Raw genomic sequence first — 26,469 nt, 5'->3', positions numbered from 1 at the left:
TGAGGTTTTTTCTGGTCTGATTAATGAAATCAGCTTCACCTTTGGCTTCGGGAGGAAACACAGGCTCTACCTGAGGCACCTCCAAAGCAAACATTGGCCTTATCTGCCTTCCTGTGAAAGAAACCACAACTCCCCTGTGCCAGGATGGGTACAGGGGGCAGAGCAGTTGCTGAGTGTGGTGGTGGGCAGGAGCAGCCCTTCTCGCAGGTGTTGGCTATTTCTGGCTGGTTTTGCTGCAACTGGAACCCTAAAAAGCCCAGCTTTGGGTGCAGGGGTCTGCTCTAGGGGTGTTATTTGGGTCTGCACCTGGGTTTTGGCTTCAAAATCCTCCTTCCTGCAGCTTTCCAAGAGGCAGCCGTGCTGCAGCAGGAGCTGTGCTTGCCCCCTGGCTCTTCATGAGCGTGCAGGCGTGTGCCAGAAAGGGGGGAGAAAAACGAGGGGGGGCTGCAAAGCCCAGTGCGTTTCCTTGCAAAATGTGGGGGTGCAAAGCCCTTTTTTGGGTCAGGACCCTGAGTATTTTGTGGTGGGGGGTGCAGATCCCCCCCTCGTGGGGCAGAGCCCGGTGCATTGCCTTGCCACGGACTGGTTGCAAAACCCCGTGGGTGCGGAGGAACGCACTCGGGGTGTTTCTTTGCCTTTTTTTTTTTTTTCTTTTTTTTCTTTTTTTTGGGTGGTGGTGGGGGTGTGTGTGTAAAGGACTACAAGTCCCATCAGCCCCCGCGGGCCGCCCTTCCGCCGCGCGCCGTGGTGCTGGGCGTGCGTGGGGCTCCGGTCCCGGGGCTCCCGGACCCCGGCCCCACGCGTGGCCGCCCGCCATGAGCTCAGGTGAGGAGTCCCACGCGTGGCGGGGGGGAGGGGAGGGAGGGGGGGGGGTGCGGTGTGCACGACCCCCACCCCCCCCTCCGGCTTGCACCGGGGAGCCCCACGGGGGTTGTAACCTGCATGTTCCTGCCGTTTCATCGTGCGTGGCCCCACGGGGTGTGCGCTCATCCCCTGGGCTGTGCAGGAAAGGGGGGGGCTGCATGCAGGGTGCAGAAGGGAGGGCAGCTTCGCTTTATTTTGCTTTATTTTCCCCTCCAGCAAGGTTTGCAAAAGGAGGAGACGGGGATGGTGCAAAGCAGGGTGCTGCCCCCCTCCCTGGCATCGCAGATTTGGGGGTGGCAGAGCAGAGGGGGGAGCACAGCAATGTCCCACGGGAGCCCCTGCCCACCCTGGGGTGCTGTGGGTCTGCAAAACGCTCAGCGAGGCCGCGGTTAACCGGGTTTGTGGTTTTGCTGTCACGGGATGTTGCAGCCTTTAGTCGGTGCTTCGTTACCGCAGGACTGTTTTGCTTTTCACCCTGTCGGGACATGAGCTCTTGGCCCCCGCTCGTGCTGAGCGTCGGTGCATAAAACTCTGCGCTGAGGCGTGCACCCAGCGATCCCTGCAAAACGTGCGGAAACGAAACCCAGGCGTCGCTTTGGGATGCTCGGAGACCGCCGATCCCCGGGGGCTGAACCCCTGCAGCCCGCCGGGGGCTGCTTCCCCGCGTTCGGTGAGGTTCCGAGCTCGCCGGGGGCTGCAGCTGGAGCGAAGCATCCCTTTGCGGTGGTTTTGGTCGGCATCGTGGAGACGGGGGTGATTTTAGGGTTGTGAAGGACCACGCTGCCTTTCGGACCCTATGGGTAGAGCAATCCTGGGGTTTTCTTGCATTGATAAAGGACGAAACGCAATGTTGGGTAAATGAGCCCAGAATGGGCATCGGTGTTGACCATGGCTTGGCCTTACAGCCGAAAGACCCTTTGCAGGGTTGAGGCTGGCAGGGGGAAGAGGCATCCAGGCATTGAGAAGAGGCTGAAAACCGTGGCTTTGGGTTCAGCCTAGTGCTGGGTGTGATACCGCGCTGGAGAAAGCAACCGAGGTGCCCTCTATCCCTTGTGTTGGCAGCATTTCTCATGCCAGGGTACACGGAAGTGGTGCAGCCTGTGCAACCTTCACCCGTTTCCTTTCAAATTTGCCCCAGTCAGCGCCGAGTCGTTTCTCAAAGGCGACGCGGGAACGAGAGAGGAAGAGTTTTGTGGCAGGAAAAAGGGGGGAGTGTGACCTGCCACCCGTCGGAGGGCTCTTTGGGGGCCCGGGCTGGGCTCCGTGGGGCTTGCCCAGCTGTGCCGCGGCCGTGGTCCCTGCCACCGGCGTCCCTGCCACCGTGGTGACCCTGCTCACAGCCCCTCGGACCCCCTTCACCCATCTTTTGCTCCAGCTCTGCGGCGTAGCAGCACTCAGAGATTAAACCTCACCCTTTTTTTCCCCCCCGCGCCGCTTAATTTAAGGGTACCCAGGTTTAACGCTGCCAGCCTGGGAGGCTGGTTTAAGAGGCAGAAGATTCTCTAATCCTGGCTTAACACAGCAACATGGGCACAATGGGCTGCAAGGAGCACAGCCCCTCTTTCCCTAAGGCAGGTAAGAGCCCTTTAGTTAACCAGAATTTGGGGAAAATGTGGGGTTTGGATATAAACGACCTTTCCTTTCCCCCCCCTTGCCAGTGGTTGCCCAAGCAAGGATGCTCTCTGAAGCCGCCGGGCTTTTATCTTCAGCTTGGCAGGTGGTTTTGGCGTACGGCAAGGTCTTGCAAAACTGGGTGCGGGAGAGGTCAGGGTGATGCCTGCCTGGGGTGGGGGAGAAACCCGCCTTGCTGGAAGGGTTTGACCGCCGGTGTCTCAGCCGGTGTCGTCAGCACGTGGCCAAGGAAACGCTGGCTGTGCTGCCAGCTTCCTCCTCATGGATGAACCTTCCCTACAAATCCAAACCAAAACCAGTTTGAGGTGGACGGGTTTACTGGGAAGGCACCTCGCCTACAAGGACTTTATTTGCTCACCCATCTCAAGGGTTTGATGCACGAGAATGATTTCCCCAGGGTTACCAGCAACGGCAGAGCCTGAATCCCTGTCTTCCACATCCTCACCTTGTATCAAGCCTGTCTCATCCTTTTGTTTCTTCCAGCCTTGGGGCGTTTTTCTGGCTGCGCTCCCCCCGCAGATGCCGCCACGTCTGGGCAGGACCAGACCGCCTGGTAAAACACGTTTGCTCCGGCTGCGTGGCAAGCAGGGCAGCGTGTTTCTCTCTGGTTGGCTCACGCAGATGAGTTTACGTTGGCTTGGTGAAAAGGGCAGGAGAATCGACGCCATCTCATCCCAACCCCTCGCTGGGTCTGGGCTTGCAGCTGGCCGTGACATCTCCCATCCCAAACTACAGCTTTGAGGGCTGCTTTGAAAGACCTTCATGAGTTAAATCTTGCCCTGCGTGCCCCAAGCACCATTTTCCTTTCCTCATCCATCCCTCCTTCATTACTTTTGCTTCATCCTGATTTTCCATGTCCCTGTTCCCAAGGGCCTGGATTGACCTTGTCAGCCCCATCCCATCGACCAGAGAGCAGCAGACCTTGCTGGCTGGAGCAGGAACCTCCCTGGGTGGACCTTCCTCTTCTTGCGTTCAACCTCTAGCCCACACGGATGGAGGGATGGATGGATGGATGGAGGGATGGATGGATGGATGGATGGATGGATGGATGGATGGATGGATGGATGGATGGAGGGATGGATGGATGGATGGATGGATGGATGGATGGATGGATGGATGGATGGATGGAGGGAGGGAGGGAGGGAGGGAGGGATGGATGGATGGATGGATGGAGGGATGGAGGGATGGAGGGAGGGAGGGATGGATGGAGGGAGGGAGGGAGGGAGGGAGGGGTGCATGGATGGACGGATGGATGGACGGAGGGATGGACGGATGGATGGAGGGATGGATGGAGGGATGGATGGATGGATGGATGGATGGATGGATGGATGGATGGATGGATGGATGGATGGATGGATGGATGGATGGATGGAAGATGCTCAGGGCTTCTCCAACAAGAACCATGAGAGTGGAGGGAGATCTTGAAGTCCCTTTGGGATTTGTTTGCTTCAAGAAAGGTGCTTGTAAAAGGGCTGCGGCTGCAAAGGGAACTTGCGGAGGAGATCTCTGGGGCCAGCATGCGTCCACTTTCAGTGGGTGTGTGCTGCTGGGGAGAAAGGCTGCGTCTCAGGCCAGAATCTCAGGGCGAGGGCCAGCGCTGGTGTTTGCAAACAGTGGCTGCCAGGGCTGAGGCTGCTTTGCAGAGGGATGTTCAGTGCCACGAGATGTGCAGGCTCAAGGTTTCCAGCTCTGCTTTCTGGTGTTAGAGGGTACGTCCTCTGCTAGGACCTGTGTTAGATGTCAGGCCATCCTGAGCATCTTTCTCCCCAGTTTTCCCCGAACCTCGCCAGCAGGAACACGTGGTGGTTCTCTGAGAGGTGCAAGACAAGGCACCAACTCTCCTCGGAGCCAGGCAGCTGCAAGGAGCAGGTGCTGAGACTTCGAGCAGCTTTTTGGCTGTTCAAACCTGACATCAGCGGGGAATCGGGGCTCCCCTCTTCCCTCTGCAAGCCAGACTGGTGCATCGCTGACCCCTCCTGAAGTTTGCAGCCGCTCCTGGCTGTTCCCCTCCCCTTAATCCCCTTTTAGCAGCAGAGAGAGAAGCAAACGTCTTCCCCAGGGCTCTGCAGGTGAGCTCAGGGGTAAAACTCCCCAGCTTCGGGAGCTGGAGGAGGGACGGCCGGGTGCCCCCACGCCGTGTTTGCCAACGAGGTGTGGCCGCCGCGCCGCGATTCGAACTGGTCGCGCAGCTTCGCGGCGCTCTGCCCTCCCCTCCGCCGGCGCCGAACGCTTCCCGGCCACGTCCCGCCGGCGGGCAGGTGATGGTGGCTCTACCGGTCCCATCCCAACCGGGGACGGCTCCGCTTGGGCAACCGGCGGGGTAAGGCGCGGTGAGTCAAGGTGAGAGCCCTTCCTCGCTCGCCGTGTCTGGGGGAGCAGCCGGGGTGGGAGCGGGGGGTGAGAAAACCCCCCGGGGACGGGGCTGTGCAAGAGCCGCAGCTCTGCGGGACAGAGCCGGCTGTGGCCGTGCTCATGCGCTCCTCCAAAAGATTTGCTGCTTATAGGGTCAAGAAAGTCATAACATTCCTGTTGCCACTAACAGCAGAGTTCAGGCGAAGAGGTGGGCCGTGCTGCTTGCTGCCTAGCCTGGCTTCAGGGAGGTGCAGAAAGCAAATTGGGTTGTTCTCAGGTTGTTTTGATACTTTCTCTCTCCTGCAACCGCTGCAGACAACACTGGGGAGGAGCCTTTGTGCGAGGCACCCCCTTGCCCTCTCCTTTGTTCTGCTCTTTGGAGAGGCAGCACACGCTCCTCTTCACCCTCCCATGCCTGTTTAACACCTGGAATCGACACTTTTTGCAGGGTTTGATGCTGGCAGTGGGGAGATCTGACGTCTCCTCTCCTTGCAGGCCCTGGGCAAGCTTTGCAGTCATTCGTTTTGGCTCCTGGGAGGGTTTTTGTTTTAATAAACCATCCCTTGGGCTCATCCTCCGCTTCCTCAACCTGAAACTTATCCCTTGAAGCAGCACTGGCTGCATTTTGGGAGCTGGCTTACCCACTGGGTCCCTTGGCGAGTTGGAGACCCCGTCCCTGGTGATCATCAAAACCAGGGGGGTGGTTTTACTGAATTGCTTTTGTCAGCTGCAGAGGAGCTTTGGGGTCAGACCGGGGAGTGTCAGGAATCCAGCTGGGGTGGCTTTTCTGGTGAAGGACGGGTGCACGGGCTCCCACCCTGGCGCGTGAATCGTTAAGCCGGTCTGAGTGCCCTCCTGGAAACCTGAAGCCAGCCTAACCAGGAAATTTCCTGCTGGCCCCAAGGGTGGGAACTAGCTCCTGGGTTTGTGTTTGTGCCACGTGTTATCTCCCCGATGCTGCTTTAAGATCCCAGAGTTGGGACACCACGGTTTATAATCTGGTATGGGTTTAGGGCATGAGCGGGTGCAACTTCATGGGTGAGAGGGTGATGATTAAAATCCCACCTGGGATGATTATGGCAATTCCTCCGGTGATCCCCATCTCCCAGGCTGGGCATTGGGGTGCAGCAGAGACTAGCAGGAATCGGAGGTGCTGAGCCGTGCCGGGCATCGTTAAAACAGGAAAAATCAAATTTTGTGGCCACATCCTCCACGCGAGGAGAAAGCACAAGGAGCAAACAAGCATGAAAAGTGGCCGGGAGAGCTCTCCCTGTGCTTGACCTGGCTCTGCACCAGCCCTGCTCCCTTCCCCCAGCTGCTAAGCCGCTGTTTTCGTGCCAGCTTTTCTCCCCGGGCTCCTTTGGCATCGTTTGCATGGCTGTCACGTGCCGCGGGAGGGTGACCGGGCAGCGCTGGGGTGCCCCGTGCCCGCAGCATCCCCCTGCACAGCAGAGGTGGCCCGGGAGCCAGGGTGGATGGCGGAGGGGCCACAGAGTCCAGCCACCTTCTGGGAGTGATCTGGGGGCTCTCATCGCTGCAGCTGGGAGCCCATCACCATGGCTCTCTCCTAAATGACCCCCCAGATCATCTCCCCTGTTTTTTGGTTTTTTGGTTGGTTTTTGTTTTTTTTTTTAACCCGTTCTTTGACTTTGCAGACAGCAGCAGGCTGCTGGGGAACCAGCGGCCGGGGTACGGGACGCTGCAGCGAGACGCCGATAAATCCCACATGGTAGGTCTGAGGGCTTCACCGCGGGGAGGAAGGCACGCTCGGGGAGGGCTGGCACAAAACCCACAGATTATCTGCAACGCCAGTACCAGATGGTGGTTTTCCAGCCCCAAAGCTACTTGGTTGTCACCTACTTGGTGTTAAATCACGCCAGGAGGCTTAGGGCTTTTAGCAATTTAGGATTTAGATGCTTGATAATCTTAATTTCAGTTTATTTTATGGGTAAACGTCCCCGTAAAGGTGACCTCCTTTCTTTCAGGAGGTCACGGGCTACCAGACCAAGACGTGGCGGGTGGCCCTGTGCCACGCTTGCTCCGTGCTGACGGCAGGGCTGCTTCTCGTCCTCTTCCACTGGAAGCCGAGCCTGGAGGTGCAGGCGAAGTGCAAGCCTTGCACCCTCGGCCAGGCTGACTGGGTCATCATCAGGGTAAAGCCCCGGCAGGGTCCAGGGGGTTGGGGTTGGGCTCTGCCACCGGCCTGCCAGGGGGACCCTGGGCACGTTCTTTGCCGCTTGTCACCCTCCCCTCCCGAACTGCGTTTGCCATCTCATTAAGCAATGCGTTACCCCACAGCCAAATTATTCCTGGAATAATCGTTATTCCTGGAATAACTCTCTGCTTTCCCTTTCTGTAGCAGCCAGCCTGGCTTTGCATTTCTCTTTATTATCCCTGGAACCCAGCCATCATCTGGGACGGGTGGCCGGGGACTCCCTCCCTGCCTGCAACACTGTCCCCGTTGGAAGGAGCCGGGGGGGGGACACGCGGGGAGCTCCCCGTTTCCCTCTGCTCAGACCCGTGCCCGTGTTGCAGGACCGATTCGGCCAGTGCTTCACCACCCGCGTGCGCACGGAGTCGCTGGGCGAGGGCAGGTGAGCCGGGCTCAGGTCCCTGCGGCGATGCAGGGGGGCTCACGTGTGCTTTTGGCTGCGAGGAGGAGTTGGGGGGTGGGGAGAGGGGGCGTTTGCAGCGGCGCTGGTGGACGGGGAGGGACTGACCCTTGGTTTTCCACCCTCCGAGCAGCCTGGAGCAACACCCCGGGGCCAGGCTGGAGGACCGGAGGACCAGCATCGCCATCGGCGTGTCGGATGAGGAGGAGAGCCGGGACACCATCCAGCTTCATGACAAGGAGGAGGTAACACTGGTGACCCTTCCCACCTCCACCCCGTAATTCCTCTCCCTTGGCCTGAGCTCCCCTCGTGTCCCTGCCAACACCTAATTTTGTTCTGTCCCGCTCTGCTCAGAAGAACCTCTTGCGGTACTACCTCTTTGAGGGCATGCGCTACATCTGGATCGAACGGCGGCAGGCGTTCTGCAAAGTCAGGTATTTTTCTGTGTCCCCCCCCACCCCACCTCAGCAAACCTCTCTACATCTCTCTGCTGCTCTCCTTGGCCCCTCAGCCCCCCCTCGAATGGTCCTGACCTGGCTGGAAGTCGCATAACCGCGCTGGAGCTTTTCTCCCTGCTGCAGAGCCTTTGGAGGCCATCCCCGGGGGGTTGTGTCGGGGAAGCTGTGCTCCCTCTCCCCCCCCAGGTTGTTGATGTTGTCTGTCTTTGTGGCCAGAGGAAACCGGGTGAAGCAGTTTGGCAGCTGCCCCGTGCTGGACGATCCCCCCCGCACTGCGCTACTCACAGCTCTCCAAACTGTGCCCCTTTTGTTCCCGCTCCTTGGCGCTCATGAGCAGCATCAGAGGCCGAGGAACAAGATGCTCTCCCTCTCCTAAAGGGTGTTTTTTTTTGTCACCAAGGACTTGAAGGTGGTGTTTGTTCTGCTGGGCCAGGCTCCTGCTGATTTTGACTCCATTTCTCCGCTGTTTTTCTTTCCTCTCGGGCTTGCCAGCGTCTTGGATGAAGGCTGGACCTGCGCAGATCTCCACCTCTCCCAGTCTGGCCTTGACCAACAAGACCACAACACCAGGTAGGGATCCTCCAGCTTCGTGGGACCCCTGGGGAGCACAGACAAGGCTTTTCCAGGGGCCAGCGAATCCTGGAGCCTGGGTTTTTCTTGCATTCAGACCTCAAAACAGAGGACGGCTTGCTGGGCTGGGTTGCCCTGGCTTGGCTTCTCCACATAACCGGGCTCCTGGGGAGGTCTGGGCAGCGTGAGGGTCCCTCAGGTAGGGAACGCAGCTCTTCCCTAGCATGTGTTTGCTCTCCTCTTGCTTTTCTCTCCCCTTTGCAGGAGGAAGATCTACGGGCCGAACCTCATCGAGGTGCCAGTCAAATCCTACGCGAGGCTGTTGGTGGAGGAGGTGTGCCTCTATGGGCCGTGCTTCGAAAGAGCGGGTTGTCCCAGGGCACATCCTCCCCCTGCTCCATGTCCCTCACCACAAATGCTTTGTGAGCCCTTCCTCTCCAGCTCGGAGGAAAGGACTTGAGGAGAGAGGCATCTTGGGCAGAGATCAGAGAAGGCAGAGCTGATACAGCTGTGGAGGGGACCTGTCCTGCCTCTTAGCTCAGACAGGAGCATCCCCAGATCGTTGCAGAGGTGGCTGAGCATCCTCAGCAGTACCGACCGTAAGCAGAGCCAGGGAGGATTTGGGGTTTGTAAGAAGTCAGCTAGTTCAGCCCCAGCCCCAGGGGGAGGGCCAGCTTCTCCTCTGCATAAGCAATTGTTCCTTAAGGAGCCCGGAGGTCTCACGATGGGCTGGAGGAAGCTCTCTCCGTGCCCCGCCCCACCCCAAACCTGCTCTCTCTCCCTGTTCCCTTCCAGGTGCTCAATCCCTTCTACATCTTCCAAGTGTTCAGCATCGTGCTGTGGGTCTGCGATGCCTATTACTACTACGCCGCCTGCATCTTCTTCATCTCCACCATCTCCTTAGGGCTGTCCCTCTATGAGACGAGAAAGGTTGGTGGTGGACTTATTTGGGACAAGCAGCCCTAGTGATTATAGTGAATAGTGACGTTTTCTGATGCTGTTTTACCTCTGGTGCTGATGTTGAACTCGCTCTGAGCCCAGCTGGGTGAGGACAACCCCAGCCCCACTGGTGGGGCAGGTTTCCTTGCCCTTCATCTGTGGTCCTGAGACCTGTTTTACGGATGCTCTGCTGTGCTTTTGGAGCTGCTAACTGCTCCCTCCCTTTGCAGCAAAGCGCCACGCTGCAAAACATGGCCAAGATGTCTGTCGGGGTCCGAGTCCACCGCCCCAGCGGAGGTGGGTGCGGTGGTGCCCGTGATGAGCGAGAGCTCCTGGTGTGAAGCTGTTCGGGACGGTGCCGGGGTGCCGGGTCTGAGCACGGCCGTGCTTTTTTTTTTTTTTTTTTTGCCAGAGGAGATGGTGGTGAGCTCCGCGGACCTGGTGCCGGGCGATTGCATCAGCATCCCCACGGACGGGATGCTGGTCCCTTGCGACGCCGCGCTGCTGACGGGCGAGTGCATGGTCAACGAGAGCATGCTGACGGGTGAGAGCCCCGGCACCCTGCGGGCCGCGCACCTCCACCACCCCGCCTTTCACTGGGGATTTTGGGGGGAGAGGACAAGCCTCGTACCTTGGTGGCCCTATGGCAGCCCCTTCCCATCCGGGCTGGTTGGGTCCTGACCCCTCCCGGGTGATCAGCCTCTCTCCATGACGTTCCTCACCACAGGGGAGAGCGTGCCGGTGATGAAAACTCCCCTCCCGGCTGGCAGCCAGGCAGCCAGCACCGTCTATTCCCCCGAGGAGCACAGGCGGCACACTTTGTTCTGTGGGACACAGGTCATCCAAGCCAAGTCCTACGTGGGCAGAGGAGTGCTGGCCGTGGTGACCCGCACAGGTAATGGATCGAGGGGGAAAGTTGGGATTAAGCTTCGGAGCGGTGACTTGGCGTGCGCTTACCTTCTGCCCGTCTCCCGCAGGGTTTTGCACGGCCAAAGGGGATCTCATCAGCTCCATCCTCTACCCCAAACCCGTGAGCTTCAAGTTCTACAAGGACGCTGTGAAGTTTGTCCTGTTCCTCTCCATCCTGGGTACGTCTGAGCGTGGAGGCACGGCCAGGAGCAGCCGAGCTCCTCTTAATTGGTTGAACCCACCCTTCACCTGCTTTGCTTTGTAACCAAGCCCGTTCTCCCTCCCGCGCAGCTTTTATCGGCACGCTGTACAGCATCCTCATCTTGGTTAAAAACCAGGTATGGTTGTTGGAGCTGGTGGATCCTCGAGCGCAGGCTGGCATTGGGACCGCCAGCCGATGTGGGTGGAGATGGGTGAGGGCTATCGGGATGCCTCTCATCTTCCTCGCCTGCCAGGTCCCCGTGGGGCAAATCATCATCCGTGCCCTCGACCTCATCACCGTCATCGTGCCCCCGGCTCTGCCGGCTGCAATGACAGTGGGCACCATCTACGCCCAGAACAGGTTGAAGAAACAGGGCATCTTCTGCATCAGCCCTCCCCGCATCAACCTCTGCGGGAAGATCCGCCTGGTTTGCTTCGACAAGGTGAGGCTCGGGCGGTGCCGTGGCCCCACGGTTTCCAGCTCGGGGGGCGGGCTGGCCTGGACCCACCACACCCTCCCCGCAGACGGGAACCCTGACAGAGGAAGGTCTGGATGTCTGGGGGGTGGTCCCGCTGGAGAACAACCACTTCGCGCCCATCATCCACGAGCCCCGCTGCCTGCCCGCCGGTCCCTTGCTCTACTCCCTGGCCTCCTGCCACACCGTCTCACTGCTGCGGGCACAGCCCATCGGGGACCCCGTGGACCTCAAGATGGTGGAATCCACCGGCTGGGTAAGACAAGAGGTGGCAAAGTTGCGTGTCTGTACAGAGGGAGGTGGCACGGATCTTGCTGTGCCGGGAGAAGGGGCGTTTAAAACCATCCGTGGGCTGCTGTGGGGTGGATGGGGCTTTGCCGTCTCAGCCTCTGCCTTGGTTTCAGCGCCTGGAGATGATGGAGGAGGAGGAAGGTGAGCTGCCCACCTTCCAGCAGTTTGGGACAAAGGTCTTGGCTGTGATGAAACCTCCACCGGAGGAAGAACAGCCGCGAGACAGGGTAGGCCCCATGGACCTGAGTGGCTCAGGTTCCCCAAGTCACCGGGTCTGCACCCTCAGAGGGTGGCTGTGCTTCCCAGCCCCTGGAGAGGTTGTACCTCCCAGAAAAGTTCCTGCCTGGCCCCGACACCCGATCCCTCTCCACAGAAGCACCAGTCACCCGTGGGGATCCTCCGGCGTTTCCCCTTCTCCTCCTCCTTGCAGAGGATGAGCGTCCTGGTGAAGCTGCCTGGGGAAGCCTCAGCCCACGTCTGCGTCAAGGGTGCGCCGGAGATGGTGGCCAGCCTTTGCAGGAAGGAAACGGGTACGTGCTGGGGGACGGTGGTTTTTTATCACTCCCCAGCTGAGAAGCGGCTGGTCCTGCTGCTCCGTCACCTATCTGCGTCCCGGCAGCTCAGCCCCACAGGGAATGATCCTCAGTGAGGCTGCAGGGCAGTTCCCAGAGGCACAGGGCTTTGAATTAGCTCCAGCCACGTGGGGGGCGGCAAGAAAATAGGAGCCAGAAGACATGGGAGGGGGTTGTAGTCAGGACGAGCATCCAAAGCCCTTCGGTCCTCTGGGAGCTCCAGCTCCAGCTCCCCTCTCCGGGTTTATGCAGCCCAGGTTCATTCAGGAGCTGTTTTGACCTTGTTTTTCCCCTCGTGGCTGGCAGTGCCCGTGGATTTCTCCCAGATGCTGCGACACTACACCACGGATGGTTTCCGGGTCTTGGGTCTGGCTTGCAAACCCCTGAGCACAGTGACCAGTTTCGAGGAGGCCCTGCAGCTCCCGAGGTTGGTGCCAACAACTTTTTCCTCTGTTTAGATCTTGTTTGCTCCGAGTGTTTCACAGGATGCTTTGCTGCCCTGGAGCCTGCCCCATCCTAGCAGCTTACAAGTTGTTAAACCCTAACCCATACTAAAGCAATTGCTGGCTGCTCCCCAGGTGGATTTTTAGTTGTTTATACTGATGGATCCTCTCTGCCCTGTGTTGAAGGCGGTGTTGAATGGCTCGTTGTATCCCACCAGGGACTCTGCAGAGAGCGGCCTGACCTTCCTGGGGTTCCTCGTCATGAAAAACGTCCTCAAGCCAGAGTCTGCACCCGTGATTCACCTCCTGAGGAACGCCAACATCCGCCCCGTCATGGTGACAGGTGACCCTGGGGAGGGGAACAGGGACACGGACGACCCTTGGCATTGTGCAAGGGGTGAAGGGTTTCTCCACCAGAAATCTGTGCCTGGAGCAGCTGGGAGGCACAGCACAGACTCCCGGACCGTGGTTTTGTGCATCCCTGCTGCTTGTTTGCCTTGCCTTGCGGGGGGGCTCACGGCAGGCAGGGTGTGGAAAGGTGCAGGCTGCTTTTTCATGGGTGAGGTGTGAACCCACAGACCTGGGGTGGGCAGCTTGAACAACAGAACTGCTCAGAGTTTCACTACCGATCACTTAAATGTTGGTATCTCATGAACACCCCGAATTGCACAGCTAACGGTGGGGGGGGACAGGACCTAGGGGTCGCCTTCAGGTGTTCTGCAGCAAGGCAAGCAGCGCTGCCGGGGTTTGAAGCTGCTGCCTTTCTTTGGGGCAGGGCAAAAATGCGATTTTGGAGCTCTCCCCCAAAACACGGGGAAGCAAAGGGACCCCCAACGTGGCTGTGTTGGCTGGGAGAGGGGCTGCGGCAGGTTTGAGCTGCTCTCCTTGGCTTGCAGCCGTGCGGGACTCTGCCAGCACTGGCTAGCGAGCACTGCTCACAGCTCCTCGGCCCCGCCGCCTCTTTCTGCCAGGAGACAACATGCTGACGGCCGTGAACGTGGCCAGGAGCTGCCGCATGGTGGAGCCGAAAGAGCGGGTGATCTTCGTCAACGCCTCCCCGCCCAGCCACGACAAACCCGCCGCTCTGAAATTCATCCTGGCCGAGCACTCCCAGGGCGAAGAGCAGCCGGAGGTGAGTCCCCAGGCAACGGTTCGGCGGGGTTTGGAGAGCCCAAACTACCGGTTACCTTGGAGGACTCTCCTTTTGCAGCATCGTTACGCTTAGAGGAAATTACGGGTGCGATTCTGTCCTTATTAAATAAGGAGAAGATAGCCTGCTCCTTTTTCTCCCTGGGAGCACATCAGGCTGGTGCTGATGCTCCAAACACCCTCATCGGATGCAGCCAGCACTGTGCTGCTCAGAGCCTGCTTCAGGCTTGGCACGAAGGGCTCGGTCACGCAGGCTTTTTATCCAAAATACCATCATTTATATGCCTGAAAACAAGGTTGAAGGAAAGCTGCTTTGCCTCCTGCTCCGTGCCGGCTGAGGATGCTGGTTCAGACCATTGCCCAGGGTCTCAGCCGGGATCTGAGCGCGAGTCGAAGCCCTGCTGCAGAAGAAGGAATTGTTTTCCTTGGCAGGGTCTGCCCAGGCAGGACGGCTGCTTCCTCCAGCCACAGCCCTGCCACTTCGCGCTGAACGGCAAATCCTTCGCCGTGGTTTGCGAGCACTTCGCCGACCTGCTGCCGAAGGTGAGTCTGGCAGCGAGGGATCCGCCAGCAAGGTTGACCTCCCCGGGGTTTCATGCCGCAGCCTCGCTGCTCCAAAACAAAATGCCTTGAGGGTGGGTTTGGTGGGGTTTGATTTTTTTTGTTTTTTTTTTTTTTTTTTGCTGGTGCAAAATACCCTCTGCCCCGCTGAGCTGACGAAGCTCAAAATAACCAGGGTCCTGCGGGGTGCTGCGATGTGTACCCGGAGCCTTTCCCTCTTTGCAGATCCTCATCCGAGCCACTGTGTTTGCCCGCATGTCGCCTGACCAGAAGACTCAGCTAGTGTGCAGCCTGCAAGAGCTCGAGTAAGCCCCTCCAGCCCTGAGGGACGGGGGACAGAGGAGGGCAAGGGGGGTTAATCCTCTGCCCGGAGACTTCTCTTGTGTGCTGGAGTGGTTGGCAGCTGCGAAATCACATCCTGCCCTCTCCCAGATGGGGGGGGGGTGATCCCTAAATACAAGGGGGGGGGTGCAACCTTGGAAGACCCAGGGCTTTTCCCCCACCCCGCCGTGAAATGTCGGCCCCCTTCTTTCCGCAGCTACTGCGTGGGGATGTGCGGGGACGGTGCCAACGACTGCGGGGCTCTGAAGGCGGCCGACGTGGGCATCTCGCTGTCGGAGGCGGAGGCGTCGGTGGCCTCGCCGTTCACCTCCCGCGTGGCCAACATCGAGTGCGTGCCCACCGTCATCCGGTGAGCTGCCGGGAGCCTCGGGGGGGGGGGGGGAATAAAATCCAGGTGGGGGGGGTGTCTCATGAGTTCCTCTGTCCCCTCTTCGGGACAGCTCGTGGAAAGGGTGTTGTGGCTGGTGGGTGAATCTCTCTTGCTCCCTGCAGGGAGGGCAGGTGCTCGCTGGTCACCTCCTTCGGCGTCTTTAAGTACATGGCCCTGTACAGCCTGGTGCAGTTCGTGTCCGTCCTGCTGCTCTACACGGTGAGTCCCGCGGTTGCCCGGATGCCTGCGATGCTCAGGGATGCCTTTGGGTCACCTCGTCCCAGCTGAGTTTTAACCTGTCCCTTTCCTAGCCCCCCCCCCACCCCCAACTGAGAGTGGGTGGTTTCTCCTTCCCAGATCAACACCAACCTGAGCGATTTCCAGTTCCTCTTCTTCGACCTGATCATCACCACCACCGTGGCGGTGCTGATGGGCCGGACTGGTCCTGCCCAGGAGCTGGGAGTGGAACGGCCCCAAGGGGCGTTGATCAGCGTCCTCGTGCTGGGCAGCCTCCTCCTCCAAACGGCTTTGCTCATCACCGTGCAAGTCCTCAGCTACTTCATCACCGTCTCGCAGAGCTGGTAAGGGACGCGGCTTCGTGTGAGTTTGGTGATGGGAACGGGGCAGAGGATGGCAGCGGAGCCCGGGTGCTCGTCCTTAGCTTTGGCCAGTGCCAGCTGGCATCAAGGATACATCCAGCCACCTCGCAGCGAATGGCTCCCGTATGCTCACGGAGAACAAGGGGTCGGTGTTTAGACCCTCTCCCTTCCTCTCGCTTCATCTGACCCTCTGCCTTCTCCCCTGCCTGGCTCAGGTACGTGCCGCTGAACAGCACGGTGACAGCTCCCCAAAACCTGCCCAACTACGAGAACACGGTCCTGTTCTGTGTCACGGGTTTCCAGTACCTCATCCTGGCTGTCGCCATGTCCAAGGGGTACCCGTTTCGGGAGCCACTCTACACCAACGGTGAGGATGATGCTGGCCGTGTGGATAGAGACATTAAACCTTCATCCTCCTCCTCAACCCTCTCCCTTCTCTCCCTCAGTGCTATTCTTGGTGGTCCTCGTCCTCCTTTTTGGCCTGATGATATGGTTGACCCTCTACCCGCTGGGCTTCCCCAAAACCCTGCTGAAGCTGCAGGGCATTGATGACTTGAATTTCAAGCTGCTGCTGCTGGGGATCGCTGCCCTCAACTTCTTCGCCGCCTTTGTGCTGGAGGTGGGTCAGCCCAGGGTGGGCACTGGGCACGCAGGGGACGCCTGCTGTCCTTTTGGGTCTGTCTGAACATTCCCTTTTGCAGGAGCTGTGGGCATGGAGGGAGCAGGGCTCACCTCGGCGTCGGCTCTGCCCTCTCCTCGAGATCCACACCCCCCGCCAAAACCTGTTTTCCCTCCCGTCTTTGCTGCAGACTGCCCTGGATCACGGCTTGCTCTCCTGCCTCCGCAAGCTGCGCCGAAAGAAAGCATCCAAGAAGCTTTTCAAGAGGCTGGAGAAGGAGCTGAGCCAGCAGCAGCCTTCCTGGCCGCCCCTTAACGAACCGCTCTTGGCTACACCCAAGATGTCCATCGCCGTGAGATAGCACGCGTCGGGCTTCCCTCCTGCCTGCTCTGCCGGCGAGCGCTGCCTGCCAGCCCTCGGACACCGTCATTTATTTATTTCTCCTGGTTAAATCGAGGGATGCGGCGGGCAGGCTCCTGGGGGGAGACCCTCAGCGTTGCAGCTGTGAATCCACACGTGACAGTCCCCTGGCCGTGGCCGGGGGGAGATGCTGGAGAAGCAAACTGGGGGAGAAGGTCCAGAAAAAGAGGAGAAACGGTGCAGCTCAGCTTTTCCTCCAGGACCTGTCCCGCTCCCGTGCTGGCCTCAGACCCATCTCCCCACGCTGGGCTCTGGTACCGTTTTGCAGGGGGCTGCTGCCTCCCTTTTCCTCTCCTGGCTGGTCAGAACCACCAAGAAGAGGGTCCCCGATCTTCTCACGGCGAGGGCACCCACCCCAGCCTCACGTCTTCGCTCACTGTGAAAAAACCCCTCCGCCTCCCCCCCTGCGACCACCCTAGATGTGTAGGAACTGTTTACAAACCGTCCCGTCCCCGGCTTGCCAAGGATGCTGCTCAATCCCCACCTCCCAGGGACCAGCCACAGGCACCCTCTCCGCTTGCGATGCTCCTGCAGAGCACTTCTGCTTTCGGACGGGACCTTTGTAGCATTAAAAAAAAAAACCCGAGTCTCTTTATTTTTGAACTCTGTTCCAGTGCATTGAGGTATAAGTGCAGTCGGGAGAATGGTGTACCGCTTTCGGTTTCCGTATGGTGCTGTCGTGAGTGTTGTCTAATAAATTAACACTATTTTTCTTGACCACTTGCTTGTGCTGCCTGGCGTGGATGGACTGCTTGGGGCAGGATGGTATCGACAGCGCAGGTGAAGTATCGGACGGAGTTGGGAAGCAGGTGAAAGAGCTTTTAGGGTCACTTCATTCTTCATCTGGGTTGGAAGATGCTGTCCGCGATGCCTGAAAGCAGAGAGGGAGCCAAGGGATGGCACTGCTGGGATTTCAGCAGTGAATAAATAGTCCCTGAGCTTGTTTCCAGCTGGATTTTCCTAGAAAATAATAATAATAATTGCTGGAAAAACCCAGGTGTCCTCGCCAAGACTGCAAAGCCTCGCTCTTTCAGCAGAGGAAAAGCTGGTAGGTGGAGATGCCACATCCCGAAAGGGGAAGAGCTGGTGCCGTGGAGGGGGGATGCGCTGTCTGCGTTGCCCTGCGCGGGTTTTTCGGCCGCCCTCGAGCCTGGCTCCTGGATGGAAGGCTGGGTCTTGCGGGGACTCGCCTGCGTGGAAAGTCTAAACCCCTCCGAGCGCCAGCGGCGCCTCTCTGCCCTCCGGGAGCTGGGGATTAGATCAGGAAATGAGGCACAAGAAGAGGTAAGAGGTTTCCTGAAATCCTAGCCAACGCTTGAGTTAGTAAACCAGGCTTCCTGAGCTTAAAAAAAAAAAAAAAAAAATCACACAACCCTCAAAGATTTTTGCCCACGCTTGGCAATTTTAAAAGCCAAGGGGACCCCCAGGTGTGAGGGACCCCTTTGTACTTTGTTTTTTTCTTTCCCCCACGGGGGGTTTTTCGCTTGGCTGTTTTTTTTGCAGGGTGTTCCCAGCCTCAGGGGGTTTTGCAAAGTCCATTTAATTATTAACAGGCAGCTCTTGCCCTTAGCTAGAGGTTAAACAGGGCTGGGGACAGGGACAATGCTGGATTTCGGGGCAGGCAGAAGCTTTATGGGAGCAGCTATTAGATGGGTTCAGAGTGGTTTGGATGGTTTTATCCATCCTCCAGGCTGGAAAATGGAGCTTAACAGGAGATGGGAGCCCCTTAAGAACCCCTCTGTTTCTCCTCCTAGTCTGAAACTGTGTTTTCTCCTCCTTTTTAGAGCAGTCAGACCCCTTCCTGGCCGCAGAAACGCTCAGACCTCGGCACAACTGACTGTGGGCCTGGCGCAATGGGCTCAATCCTGCCCCACGGGTGAAAAATCACCGTTGCTCATCATCCCCGCGCACGCCGCTGGCCGTCTCCAGCGAGCTTCTCCCTCCATCCCAGCCCTCCAGCACCCTCCGTTTGCGCCGTTGCTGGTTTTCCACACGCCTAAAACTTGCAGGTTTTTATCCCCCGGCGCTGAGCACGGTGTTTAGGGGAGCATCCCCAGCCTCAGCATCCCACGTTCTCCGGAAAGCCGCCAGCGAGCCGGGGAAAAAAGGGCCCCACAGCCAGCAATGCTGGCTCCGCCGCCGCGCAGGGGCTGCAGATCAGGTCCTCAGCCTGGGTGGGAAAAAAGTTTTTTTTTTACTTTTTTTTTTTATTATTATTATTATTTTCTCTTATTATATTTTTCCCTCCATCCTGGGATAAAGCTTTAAATCTGCTGTGGGGTTGCAGCATCCTCACGGCTCAGGGGGCAGACTGAGCGCTGACGTCAAGCTTGGAGTCAAGAGGGGGTGGTTGGGATCCCAGGTTCCCAAATTTTGGGGGTTTATCTCAGTTTCCCCAAGAGCAGCCGAGATCATAGAGCGATGCCCTGACTTGATCCTTCCATCTCACCCTCCAGCAGCACAAAACGCGGCCTAAAGCACACCGGTGTGCTGGGCGCTGCGCAAAATCCTCCTCCCTCCTTGCTTTTACAATCAATCTAAAATTCATCCAGCTGGAAGAAAAATACCCTTAGCTCTGCCGACCGTTGCATCGATGTGTGCTTATTGATTTTTAGTTTCTTTTTTTTATTATTATTATTTTTTCCCCCTGGCAGGCAGCAATTTGGGAGTAGGAAGGGGCCGGCTCAGGTGTGGCATTAGGACCCAGCGGATCCCCCATGTTGGAGGTAGGAGGTTTTTGGGTTTTTTTTTAACTCTCATTTCGGAGTTTTTGAAAGCAGAGCGAAGAGACCAAGGCGGTGGGCAAAGGCAGAACCAGCACTAACACCCAGAGCGGTAAGGACCAGGCGAGAGAGACCCCCCCCCCCATCCCAGCCCCCTGCAGCAGGCAGGGATGCTGGGGACCCCCCCAGCAGCAGATGGGGCTGAACCCCATCTTTGGGGCTTTGCAAAGTCGCCTTAAAAACTTCATCGGTCGGGGCAGGCGAGCTCGCAAAAGCTGGTTTCAACCTTTTAATCTCATAACAAGAAAACCCACCTTACTTTTGGGGTGCTGAAGAGCCAGCAGCTGCAGGGGGGTCCCCATCTTTGCAGCCTGACAGCTGTTGTAATAGATTTTTAACCACTTCAAAAAGTCTAAAAATACCCTAATGTCTGAAGGAAGCTGTATATTTTTTTCCTCCATCCAGGAAAGAGACTGTAGGAAAGGGCTATTTTCATATTTCTATTTATTTCACCCCCCTGGAGGGGGACGGGACCCTAATGAAAATGCAATGTGTGAAAACGGGGATGGGGGAAAGAAGTTTTTTACCTTTGGTTGAGGGCCAAAAAAAATTTGAATCCTTTCATATTCCCTTTGTTCTCCCACTCTCTGGCAACTGGAGAGCTTAAAAAAAAAAAAAAAAAAAAAAAAAAGAAAGAAAAAAAAAAAAAAAGAAAAGAAAGGAAAAAGGAAAAAAAAAAAAAAAAAAGCTGGGGGAGGGGGGAAAGGCTGGGGGAAGGTGGGGTTTAGCAGAATGAAAGAGAGAGACTGTGGTGTTCTTTCTTCGGGGTTGATTGTTCCCAGATGTGCAGTTGCAAAAACATCTGGCGCGGTTGGAGTCGCCGGACCCCTGCGCAGAGGGGAGAGGAGCCTGGGGGGGAGCACCTCGGGTCCCCCCCCCCCGGGGCACCTCGCCGAGTTGCTTTGGTGGTAGGAAAAGCTGAAGGTGGGGAAGAAGGAGGAGGAGAAGGAGGAGGGTGGAGGTGGCCCCGGCCCCTCTTTGCGGTCGCTGGGTTTGAGGAAGGTGTCGCGGGGACCCTCGGCGTCGCTCCCAGCTGGGTTTGGAGGTGCCGGCGGGCGCTTCGGTGTCCTCCGGCGGGAGGAGAAGCCGCTGGCATCGCCTTCGGGGAAAGACGTGACCCGTCCGTCCCCGTTCCCCGGCCAAACCATGCGAGCTCGCTCCAAGATCTCCGTGTTTGGGGGAAATTCAGGGGGAGTTAAACCTCGAGAGAAGCCTTGGGCTCTTGCAGGCTGCTTTGGGGGACACAAAAAAAAAAAAAAAAAAAAAAAAAAAAAAATGGGGGCTGGCAGGGCAGGTTGATCCCAAGCTGTGCGGCTGTGTCCTTGGGTGCGATGGCTCGGGAGGTGGGCTTCCCTCTGCCCTGCGGCCCTGCCCCGGGCTGGCCTGGGTGGGATCCGGGTGCCGGGTCAGGGTGATTTGGGGCCGCGGGACGTTGGCGCCGGCATCCCGCGGGATCTGGAGAACCGGCGACAGTCAGGACGGGCACCTACAGCCCCTTTCCACCACCTCGAGGTAGCCCCAAACCTCCCCACACCCCCCCACACCCCCCCCGTGCCCCGTCGCAGCCCTGCCCTGGCCAGGACCCAGCTGCTTTCCCAAGCCCAAGGTCTGCCAGGCGCTACGGCTCGATAAAACCTCCCGCACCCCCGGCCAAGCGCCCGCCAAGCCCAGAGCCCCACGTTGATCTCGCTCATCCCTGCGCAATCCCCTTTATCCCAGGACACGTTGAGCCTCCGTTAAACCCAGGTCTGGGGCTTCCTTTGCTGTGGGAAGCGGCCGGGGCTTGCAGGGACCTGGGTCCCACCGAGGTGCAGCCGTGGGTTGGTGAAGGAGTGCGGCTGGGCGCTTCGTCTGGGGCCACCAAACTCTGACCGCTGGCTGAGCTGGGTTATCTGATCCCAGCTCAGGTAGGGACCGACTTTCTGGCTTTCCCAAAGCTGGGAACGGTGTGGAAATCGGTTGTCAACGTCTGCAGTACCCGTGAGCCTGGAGATGTGGTGCCTAGAAGATGCAGTTACGGTGGTGGTGCGAGGGTGCGGTGGCTAGAAGGTGCCACGCTTTGGTGACGGTGAGGACGTGGGGGCTAGAAGGTGCAACACGGTGGGTGACGGTGCAGGACGAGGTCCCTAGAAGATACTACGCTTTGGTGACCTCGAGGACATGGGGGGGCTAGAAGGTGCAAGACTGTGGTGCTGGCGCACGGCGTGGTCCCTAGAAGGCGCTACGCTTTGGCGATGGTGAGGACGTGGGCGCTAGAAGGTGCCGGGTTCTGGTGATGGTGCTGTCAGTCCCGTTGACCCCCGCAGGGACCGTGCTGGGGCTGGAGCCGCGGTCCCATCCCCGGGCGCTGCGCCCAGGCGCAGCTCAACCGGCAGCGGGGATGGGTGCTTGGGTGCCTCCTGGCCTGGGGAGCTGATGCTCCCCCTCAGCAGGGGCGAGATACCAACGGGTTTGGCTTATTTCCACCCGTGCCTCAGTTTCCCCGCAGAGCCAGAGCTGCCAGGCGGGATTCCCCATCCCCGCAGCATCTCGGTGTGCTGAGCAAGCCAAGGCGCTTTCTCCCCAACAGCCAAATGCGTTTGGTTGGATTTCGAAAGAGTTTCTTGGGAGAATTTATCTTTCCCCCCCCCCCCCCCCAGTTTTCCCCCTTGAGCTGGCTGGGGATGAGGGGGAAGGGCGGCCGGCAGCCCTGGCAGCCCGCGCCGGGGAAGGGGGCCCGGCTCACCGGCGGCACAGCCGGCCTTGGCCCGGCTCCCCGCCGGGGAAAGCAGACGCTCGACATGCAAATCGCCGCTTGGAAAGCGCCGGGGAGCCCTGAGCGCCCACGGCTGCCAAACCCCAGCGCCGGCGCGGGATTTTTCTTGAAAGCGGTTTTTTCCCTCCCCAAATCTCCACAGCCCCTTGGATTGACGGGATGCCCAGGCACACGCATCGTCCGTCCACCCGCCGCAGGGACCCCCAAAATAAGCCCTTGGCCAAGGAGCGGGGCTGAAAACCCCGGGGAAGGAGCTCCCAAACCTCCAGCTCCTGAGTCTGTTTTCAGCAGGGGGGGGGTCCAGATGTGTCCCCCATGGCGGTGATTCAGACATCCCGGCATTTCTCATCCCCCATCCTGCCCTTGGGATATTTCAGAGCTCGGTCCTTGCAATTCCCCCCGGGAGCATGCAGTCGGGGTGGGTGGGAAGCCCAGCCTGCCTTTTGGGGGGAGGTGTCTTTATAGTTTTTATTTTTTTAGGGTTTGGGGTTGCTTTTCTGAGCCAGGCTCTGGGGGCATCTCAAGCAGAGGTGCGAGGGGCTTCATGCGGGGCGGGGTGGGGAAGAGGGGCTGCTGTAGGGGGCGAGCAACAGAGGGGTTTGGGGGGTCTGCGTGTGGCCCCCCCATGCTAATCCCTCTGGGTTTCTCTCTGCCCCATCCAGACTCCTCCAGCTGCATCCCGGCCCGCGCTGCTCCTCCATCGCTGCTGTCAGGATGAGAGCGGTGGGGCTCTTCTTGCTCTGTCTGCCAGGTGAGTGCCCCCTCCCCGGGGGTCCCCAAGGTGAGCTGACACCCCATTAAACCCCAGGAGCCAGCCACCCCCCTCAATGATGCTTGGGTGCCTTCACCCATCTGGGACAAGCATCACCTCCTCACCTATTTTACCCCCGAATTAACCCAAAACCCCATCGTATGCTCATATTTAGGCTGGGACTGGCTCTAGATTTGGGGGGGCACGGAGGGCTCTGGCGCCAAGAGTGTCCTACCTGCTTTGGGGACATAGAGGTGACACCGTGGGGTGGCAAAAAAATGGCACTTCAGGGCCAGGACGACATCCAGAAAAATTATATTTGTCACCCCCCGGGGGCCTGGCAAAGGCAGGATGGAAACAAGGAGGGAGGCGACGGACCCGGGAGCCTGGAGCCAGGAAAACTTTGGGCGAAACCAGCTCGGCACAAAGGCTAGTGAGCAGATGGAAAACATTAAACAGGCGAGGCCGAGGGAGCCCGGGGAAGGGGGGGGCAGCGCGGGGGGTAGCGGACAGAAAAGATAAGTCCTGTCCCGGCATCGTTCCCAGCGGTGCTTGGCTCATGGGTGCTGCCGCTTGCGAGGATGCGGCAGCTGGACGGACCGCGGAGGTCCCGGGAGGTGGGTCCCTGCTGTGCCCCAGGGATTGGGGTGGCCTGACACCCCTCCCCAACTCCCCCCCAAAAGCATTCTGCCTGTGTGATCGCATCAACTCGTGCACGCTGGCATCTGAACCCCGTTTGCCCCCCCCGCCCCGGATCGGTGGCAGGATTGGCTCCCCGGGTGTCTGCGAGGGACGCAGGGGCTGCCCCTGGTGTCAGGAGCGTCCCTGGGGCAGCGGGATGGTGGAGCCTTCGCCGGGTAAGGTCGTGGTGCCTGGGTGCTGCGAGGCAGTGGGATCACCCGGGATCATCCCCGGCTGCCCCCCGGATAATGTAGGAATCCTGCGCCGGTGCTGGTCCCCTCTCAGTGAGCATCCCACCTTCCTCTCCCGCCTCCTTGCCGGGCAGCGTGTCCCCCCGAGGACGGCGGGGGGACGACGTTTTGGGGGATGATGCAAAGCTGGAGAGGTGGGGGCAGAGCAGGGAACCCCAAATCCCTGGGCTGGGGGTGGCCGTGCCCCTCCTGGTGACGCTTCTTCCCCGCCCCCCCCCCCCCCCCCTCTGTCTCCCCAGCAGCGCTCCTGGTCCAGGGACAGTACAGCAGGTTTGAAGGCATCACCTACCCCGAGCCGGTACAATATTCCCAGTATGACCAGCAAGCAGGTTAGAGCACCCTGAACCGGGAGAGGCTTCACCCACCTCTCTCCCCCTTCTTTTTCCTTTCTTTTTTGCTTTCTCTGGCCAAATACCCCTAAGGCTGATGCCTCTTCCTGCTTCAATACTCTTTGCTCCATCCTTTTCTCCTGACCCTTAAATTTCCAACCCCCCTCCTAACACCTTCCCATCACCCCTCTTATACACGAGCCTCTCCTTTCCCCTCCCTCGCACTGCCAATTATTTATTAAGCCTTTATTAAGCTTTAAAAAATCCGAGTGGGATGTTGCCCATGTTCACTCCTGGGGTAGCTGGAGGGTGTTTTCCCCTTGCTCAAACCAGCTGCAAAATTTTGAGGAGCTCGCTGCAAAGTCCCGGCCCCGATGGGGTTTTTTTTCTCCCTATAGTTAAAAACTCCCCATCCTCAGCCTCTGCTGTGTTTTCTGTTTTATTTCCCCAGAAATTCAGGATTACTACGACTATCACGGTAAGTGGTTCCCCTTGCGGGATGCTGGGGTGGGGAGGGGGCAGGTTTTGGGGGGGGGGGGGTGTGCCTGCACTGTCCCTCTCCTTGCAGATGTCACCCCCCGTGCCCCCGAGGAGCAGTTTCGGTACCAGTCCCAGCAGCAATCCCAGCAGGAGATCGTGCCGGCCCCGACCCCAGGTGGGTGGCAGTGGGGAGCTCGGGGTCTCCATCCCTCCCTTGCACCCACAAACCAGTTGTGCTCCCCCCGGAGCAGCTTCCTGGGTGCCAGTGTCAGGATGCTCCAGCCCTAAAACCCAGGGAAAGGGCAGCAAGATGCTTTTGCTCCATCCCTAAATTTGCTCCTCCCTTCCCGCTTCACTCTGCCCCCAGCTGCTGCCCCCGAGACTGAGCCCACGGAGCCCGGACCCCTCGGTGAGTGCTTTTCCCCCCCTCCTCAGTCCCTGGGGTGGGTGTTTCATCCTCTCTTTTAGCCCGGCTGGGGTGAGGCTGTGCCACCACACGCACACCCGGGGTGAAAATTAGGGGGGGGAAGGTGCTGAGTGGACGCTAAGCCCATCCCCGAGGCGTCAGGCCTCCCCCCCCCGTGGATCTCCCAGACCCCCGTCAGAAACCAGCTGCCTTTTCTCCTTGCAGACTGCCGGGAGGAGCAATACCCCTGCACCAGGCTCTACTCCGTGCACAAGCCCTGCAAGCAGTGCCTGAACGAGATCTGCTTTTACAGGCGAGTGGAGAGAGGGGGGAGCTTCCCTGACCCTGCCCATTTTGGGGGGGACCCCCTCCGCTTTTGCACTAATCCCCCCCCCCATCTTTTTTTTAATCCCCCCTTTCCCCATCCAGCCTCCGCCGGGTTTACGTGATCAACAAGGAGATCTGCGTCCGCACCGTGTGCGCCCACGAAGAGCTCCTGAGAGGTAAGGGGGGGGGGGGGGGGGTTGCACCCCAAATCGGGGTCGTCCTCATCCAGCTCACCCCTTTTCCCATGGTGGGGGCGGGGGGAAAGCCCAGTGACCGAACAAAGTTGCTCCAGGCCTTGCTCTGCAATCAGTGGACCAAACTGGGATCCTGTTTTGGGGGGTGGGGGGGGTGGGGGGGCTGAGCCACCCCCCTCGCAGCCTCAGGATGTCCCCATCTGACTTGGGGGGGGGGTTCCCCACTGCTTCTCCCCCTGTTTTTCCTCCATCCGCGGCTCCTTTCTCTCCCGCTGTCCCCCGCAGCCGATCTCTGCCGCGACAAGTTTTCCAAGTGCGGGGTGATGGCCACCAGCGGGCTCTGCCAAACCGTGGTCGCATCCTGCGCCCGCAGCTGCGGTGGGTGCTGAGCTCGAGGGGACCCCCCTTCGCCGGCCGCATCCCGGGATCCCAACCCCTGCCCGTCCTCCTCTCCCGGGTACCCGTCCCGCTCCGGATCCTCACCGTGGTGCTAAAGAAACTGTGCATGAAAGAGCATAAAAAAAAAAAAGTCCATTTTTTGTGCACATAATAATTAAAAAAAAAAGGGGGGGGGTGTTTATTATTTTTATTACTTACTTTATTATATTGTAAAGGGGGGGCGGTGCGAGCCCCCGCCGCCCCGTTTTCTACGTAGAGTATCCAAGAGATAAAGCGTAAGGGTCGCTGCGGCTCCCGACTCGTTTTTTTTTGGGGGGGTGGGAGATTCTCCAGTTTTGGGAGGGGGATTTGTAATTTTTGGGGGTGTTTTCTAATGATTTGAGCAATTCCTTACCATCCAGCCCTGTGCACAGGAGGAAGGGCTGGGGGCGAGCGAGGATTTTGGGGTGCTTTCGGGTGTTTCGGGGCTTGTAAAATGTCTGATTTGGGGGCAACAGCACAGCTTGGAGGGGGCTTAACTTGGGGGGGTGGATCTTACAGAAGGAAGTGCGGTGTGGGGGTGTTTGGGGGGCAAATTTCCGAGTCTCTTACAGAACTTAATGGGTATTTTGGGGTGTTGCCCAGTTCCCCTGTAGAAAAGGGTGGAGGGTGGGTCTCTGCTGGGGGCCAGCGGCGTTTGGGACTCCGATTCCCCTGTCGAAAGGAGGGTGGAGGTTGGGGTTTGGTTCACTTAC

At 58.8% G+C, this 26,469-nt stretch overlaps 2 protein-coding genes across 10 annotated transcripts; both read left to right on the top strand.

The window, feature by feature from the left end:
* Positions 1-744: 744 nt before the first annotated feature.
* Positions 745-17,096, top strand: ATP13A2 (ATPase cation transporting 13A2). Of its 6 annotated transcripts, none has more exons than XM_042794832.1 (30): positions 748-825; positions 2,310-2,439; positions 6,504-6,577; positions 6,834-7,001; positions 7,384-7,442; positions 7,594-7,705; positions 7,818-7,894; positions 8,411-8,488; positions 8,753-8,822; positions 9,284-9,418; positions 9,658-9,724; positions 9,840-9,971; positions 10,155-10,322; positions 10,405-10,515; positions 10,628-10,674; positions 10,792-10,980; positions 11,063-11,269; positions 11,418-11,531; positions 11,678-11,834; positions 12,183-12,303; positions 12,538-12,662; positions 13,291-13,451; positions 13,901-14,011; positions 14,255-14,334; positions 14,568-14,720; positions 14,864-14,960; positions 15,099-15,322; positions 15,556-15,707; positions 15,787-15,959; positions 16,150-17,096. In XM_042794832.1, exons 2-30 carry the CDS (start codon positions 2,391-2,393, stop codon positions 16,318-16,320), a joined length of 3,582 nt encoding a protein of 1,193 aa, XP_042650766.1. In that variant the 5' UTR covers positions 748-825; positions 2,310-2,390; the 3' UTR covers positions 16,321-17,096. The 6 variants fall into 6 exon arrangements, with proteins under 6 accessions (XP_042650768.1, XP_042650767.1, XP_042650766.1 ...); XM_042794831.1 differs by having other exon boundaries at positions 7,815-7,894; XM_042794834.1 differs by lacking the exon at positions 2,310-2,439 and having other exon boundaries at positions 745-825.
* Positions 17,097-19,105: 2,009 nt separating this feature from the next.
* Positions 19,106-26,019, top strand: MFAP2 (microfibril associated protein 2). 4 transcript variants are annotated; one of them, XM_042795132.1, is made up of 9 exons: positions 19,106-19,214; positions 22,580-22,668; positions 23,843-23,929; positions 24,381-24,407; positions 24,498-24,584; positions 24,777-24,818; positions 25,041-25,128; positions 25,245-25,318; positions 25,622-26,019. In XM_042795132.1, exons 2-9 carry the CDS (start codon positions 22,632-22,634, stop codon positions 25,723-25,725), a joined length of 546 nt encoding a protein of 181 aa, XP_042651066.1. In that variant the 5' UTR covers positions 19,106-19,214; positions 22,580-22,631; the 3' UTR covers positions 25,726-26,019. The 4 variants fall into 4 exon arrangements, with proteins under 4 accessions (XP_042651066.1, XP_042651063.1, XP_042651065.1 ...); XM_042795129.1 differs by having other exon boundaries at positions 23,840-23,929; XM_042795131.1 differs by lacking the exon at positions 19,106-19,214 and adding an exon at positions 19,939-20,070 and having other exon boundaries at positions 23,840-23,929.
* The last annotated feature ends 450 nt before the right edge of the window (positions 26,020-26,469 follow it).

This window comes from Tyto alba, unplaced genomic scaffold (genome assembly GCF_018691265.1).
Source record: "Tyto alba isolate M040663 unplaced genomic scaffold, T.alba_DEE_v4.0 Super-Scaffold_20000042, whole genome shotgun sequence".
Classification (NCBI taxonomy): Eukaryota; Metazoa; Chordata; class Aves; order Strigiformes; family Tytonidae; genus Tyto; species Tyto alba.
This window is presented reverse-complemented; position numbering and strand designations above follow the sequence as displayed.

Excerpts from the sequence above, each read along its gene's own strand:
- ATP13A2 (XM_042794831.1), top strand. The coding sequence starts at position 2,391 with ATGGGCACAATGGGCTGCAAGGAGCACAGCCCCTCTTTCCCTAAGGCA. Across the intron at positions 12,304-12,537 it reads GAGGCCCTGCAGCTCCCGAG|GGACTCTGCAGAGAGCGGCC; the intron begins GTTGGTGCCAAC and ends GTATCCCACCAG. Across the intron at positions 14,335-14,567 it reads TGCAGCCTGCAAGAGCTCGA|CTACTGCGTGGGGATGTGCG; the intron begins GTAAGCCCCTCC and ends TTCTTTCCGCAG.
- MFAP2 (XM_042795129.1), top strand. The coding sequence starts at position 22,632 with ATGAGAGCGGTGGGGCTCTTCTTGCTCTGTCTGCCAG. Across the intron at positions 22,669-23,839 it reads CTTCTTGCTCTGTCTGCCAG|CAGCGCTCCTGGTCCAGGGA; the intron begins GTGAGTGCCCCC and ends CTGTCTCCCCAG. Across the intron at positions 25,319-25,621 it reads CCACGAAGAGCTCCTGAGAG|CCGATCTCTGCCGCGACAAG; the intron begins GTAAGGGGGGGG and ends TGTCCCCCGCAG.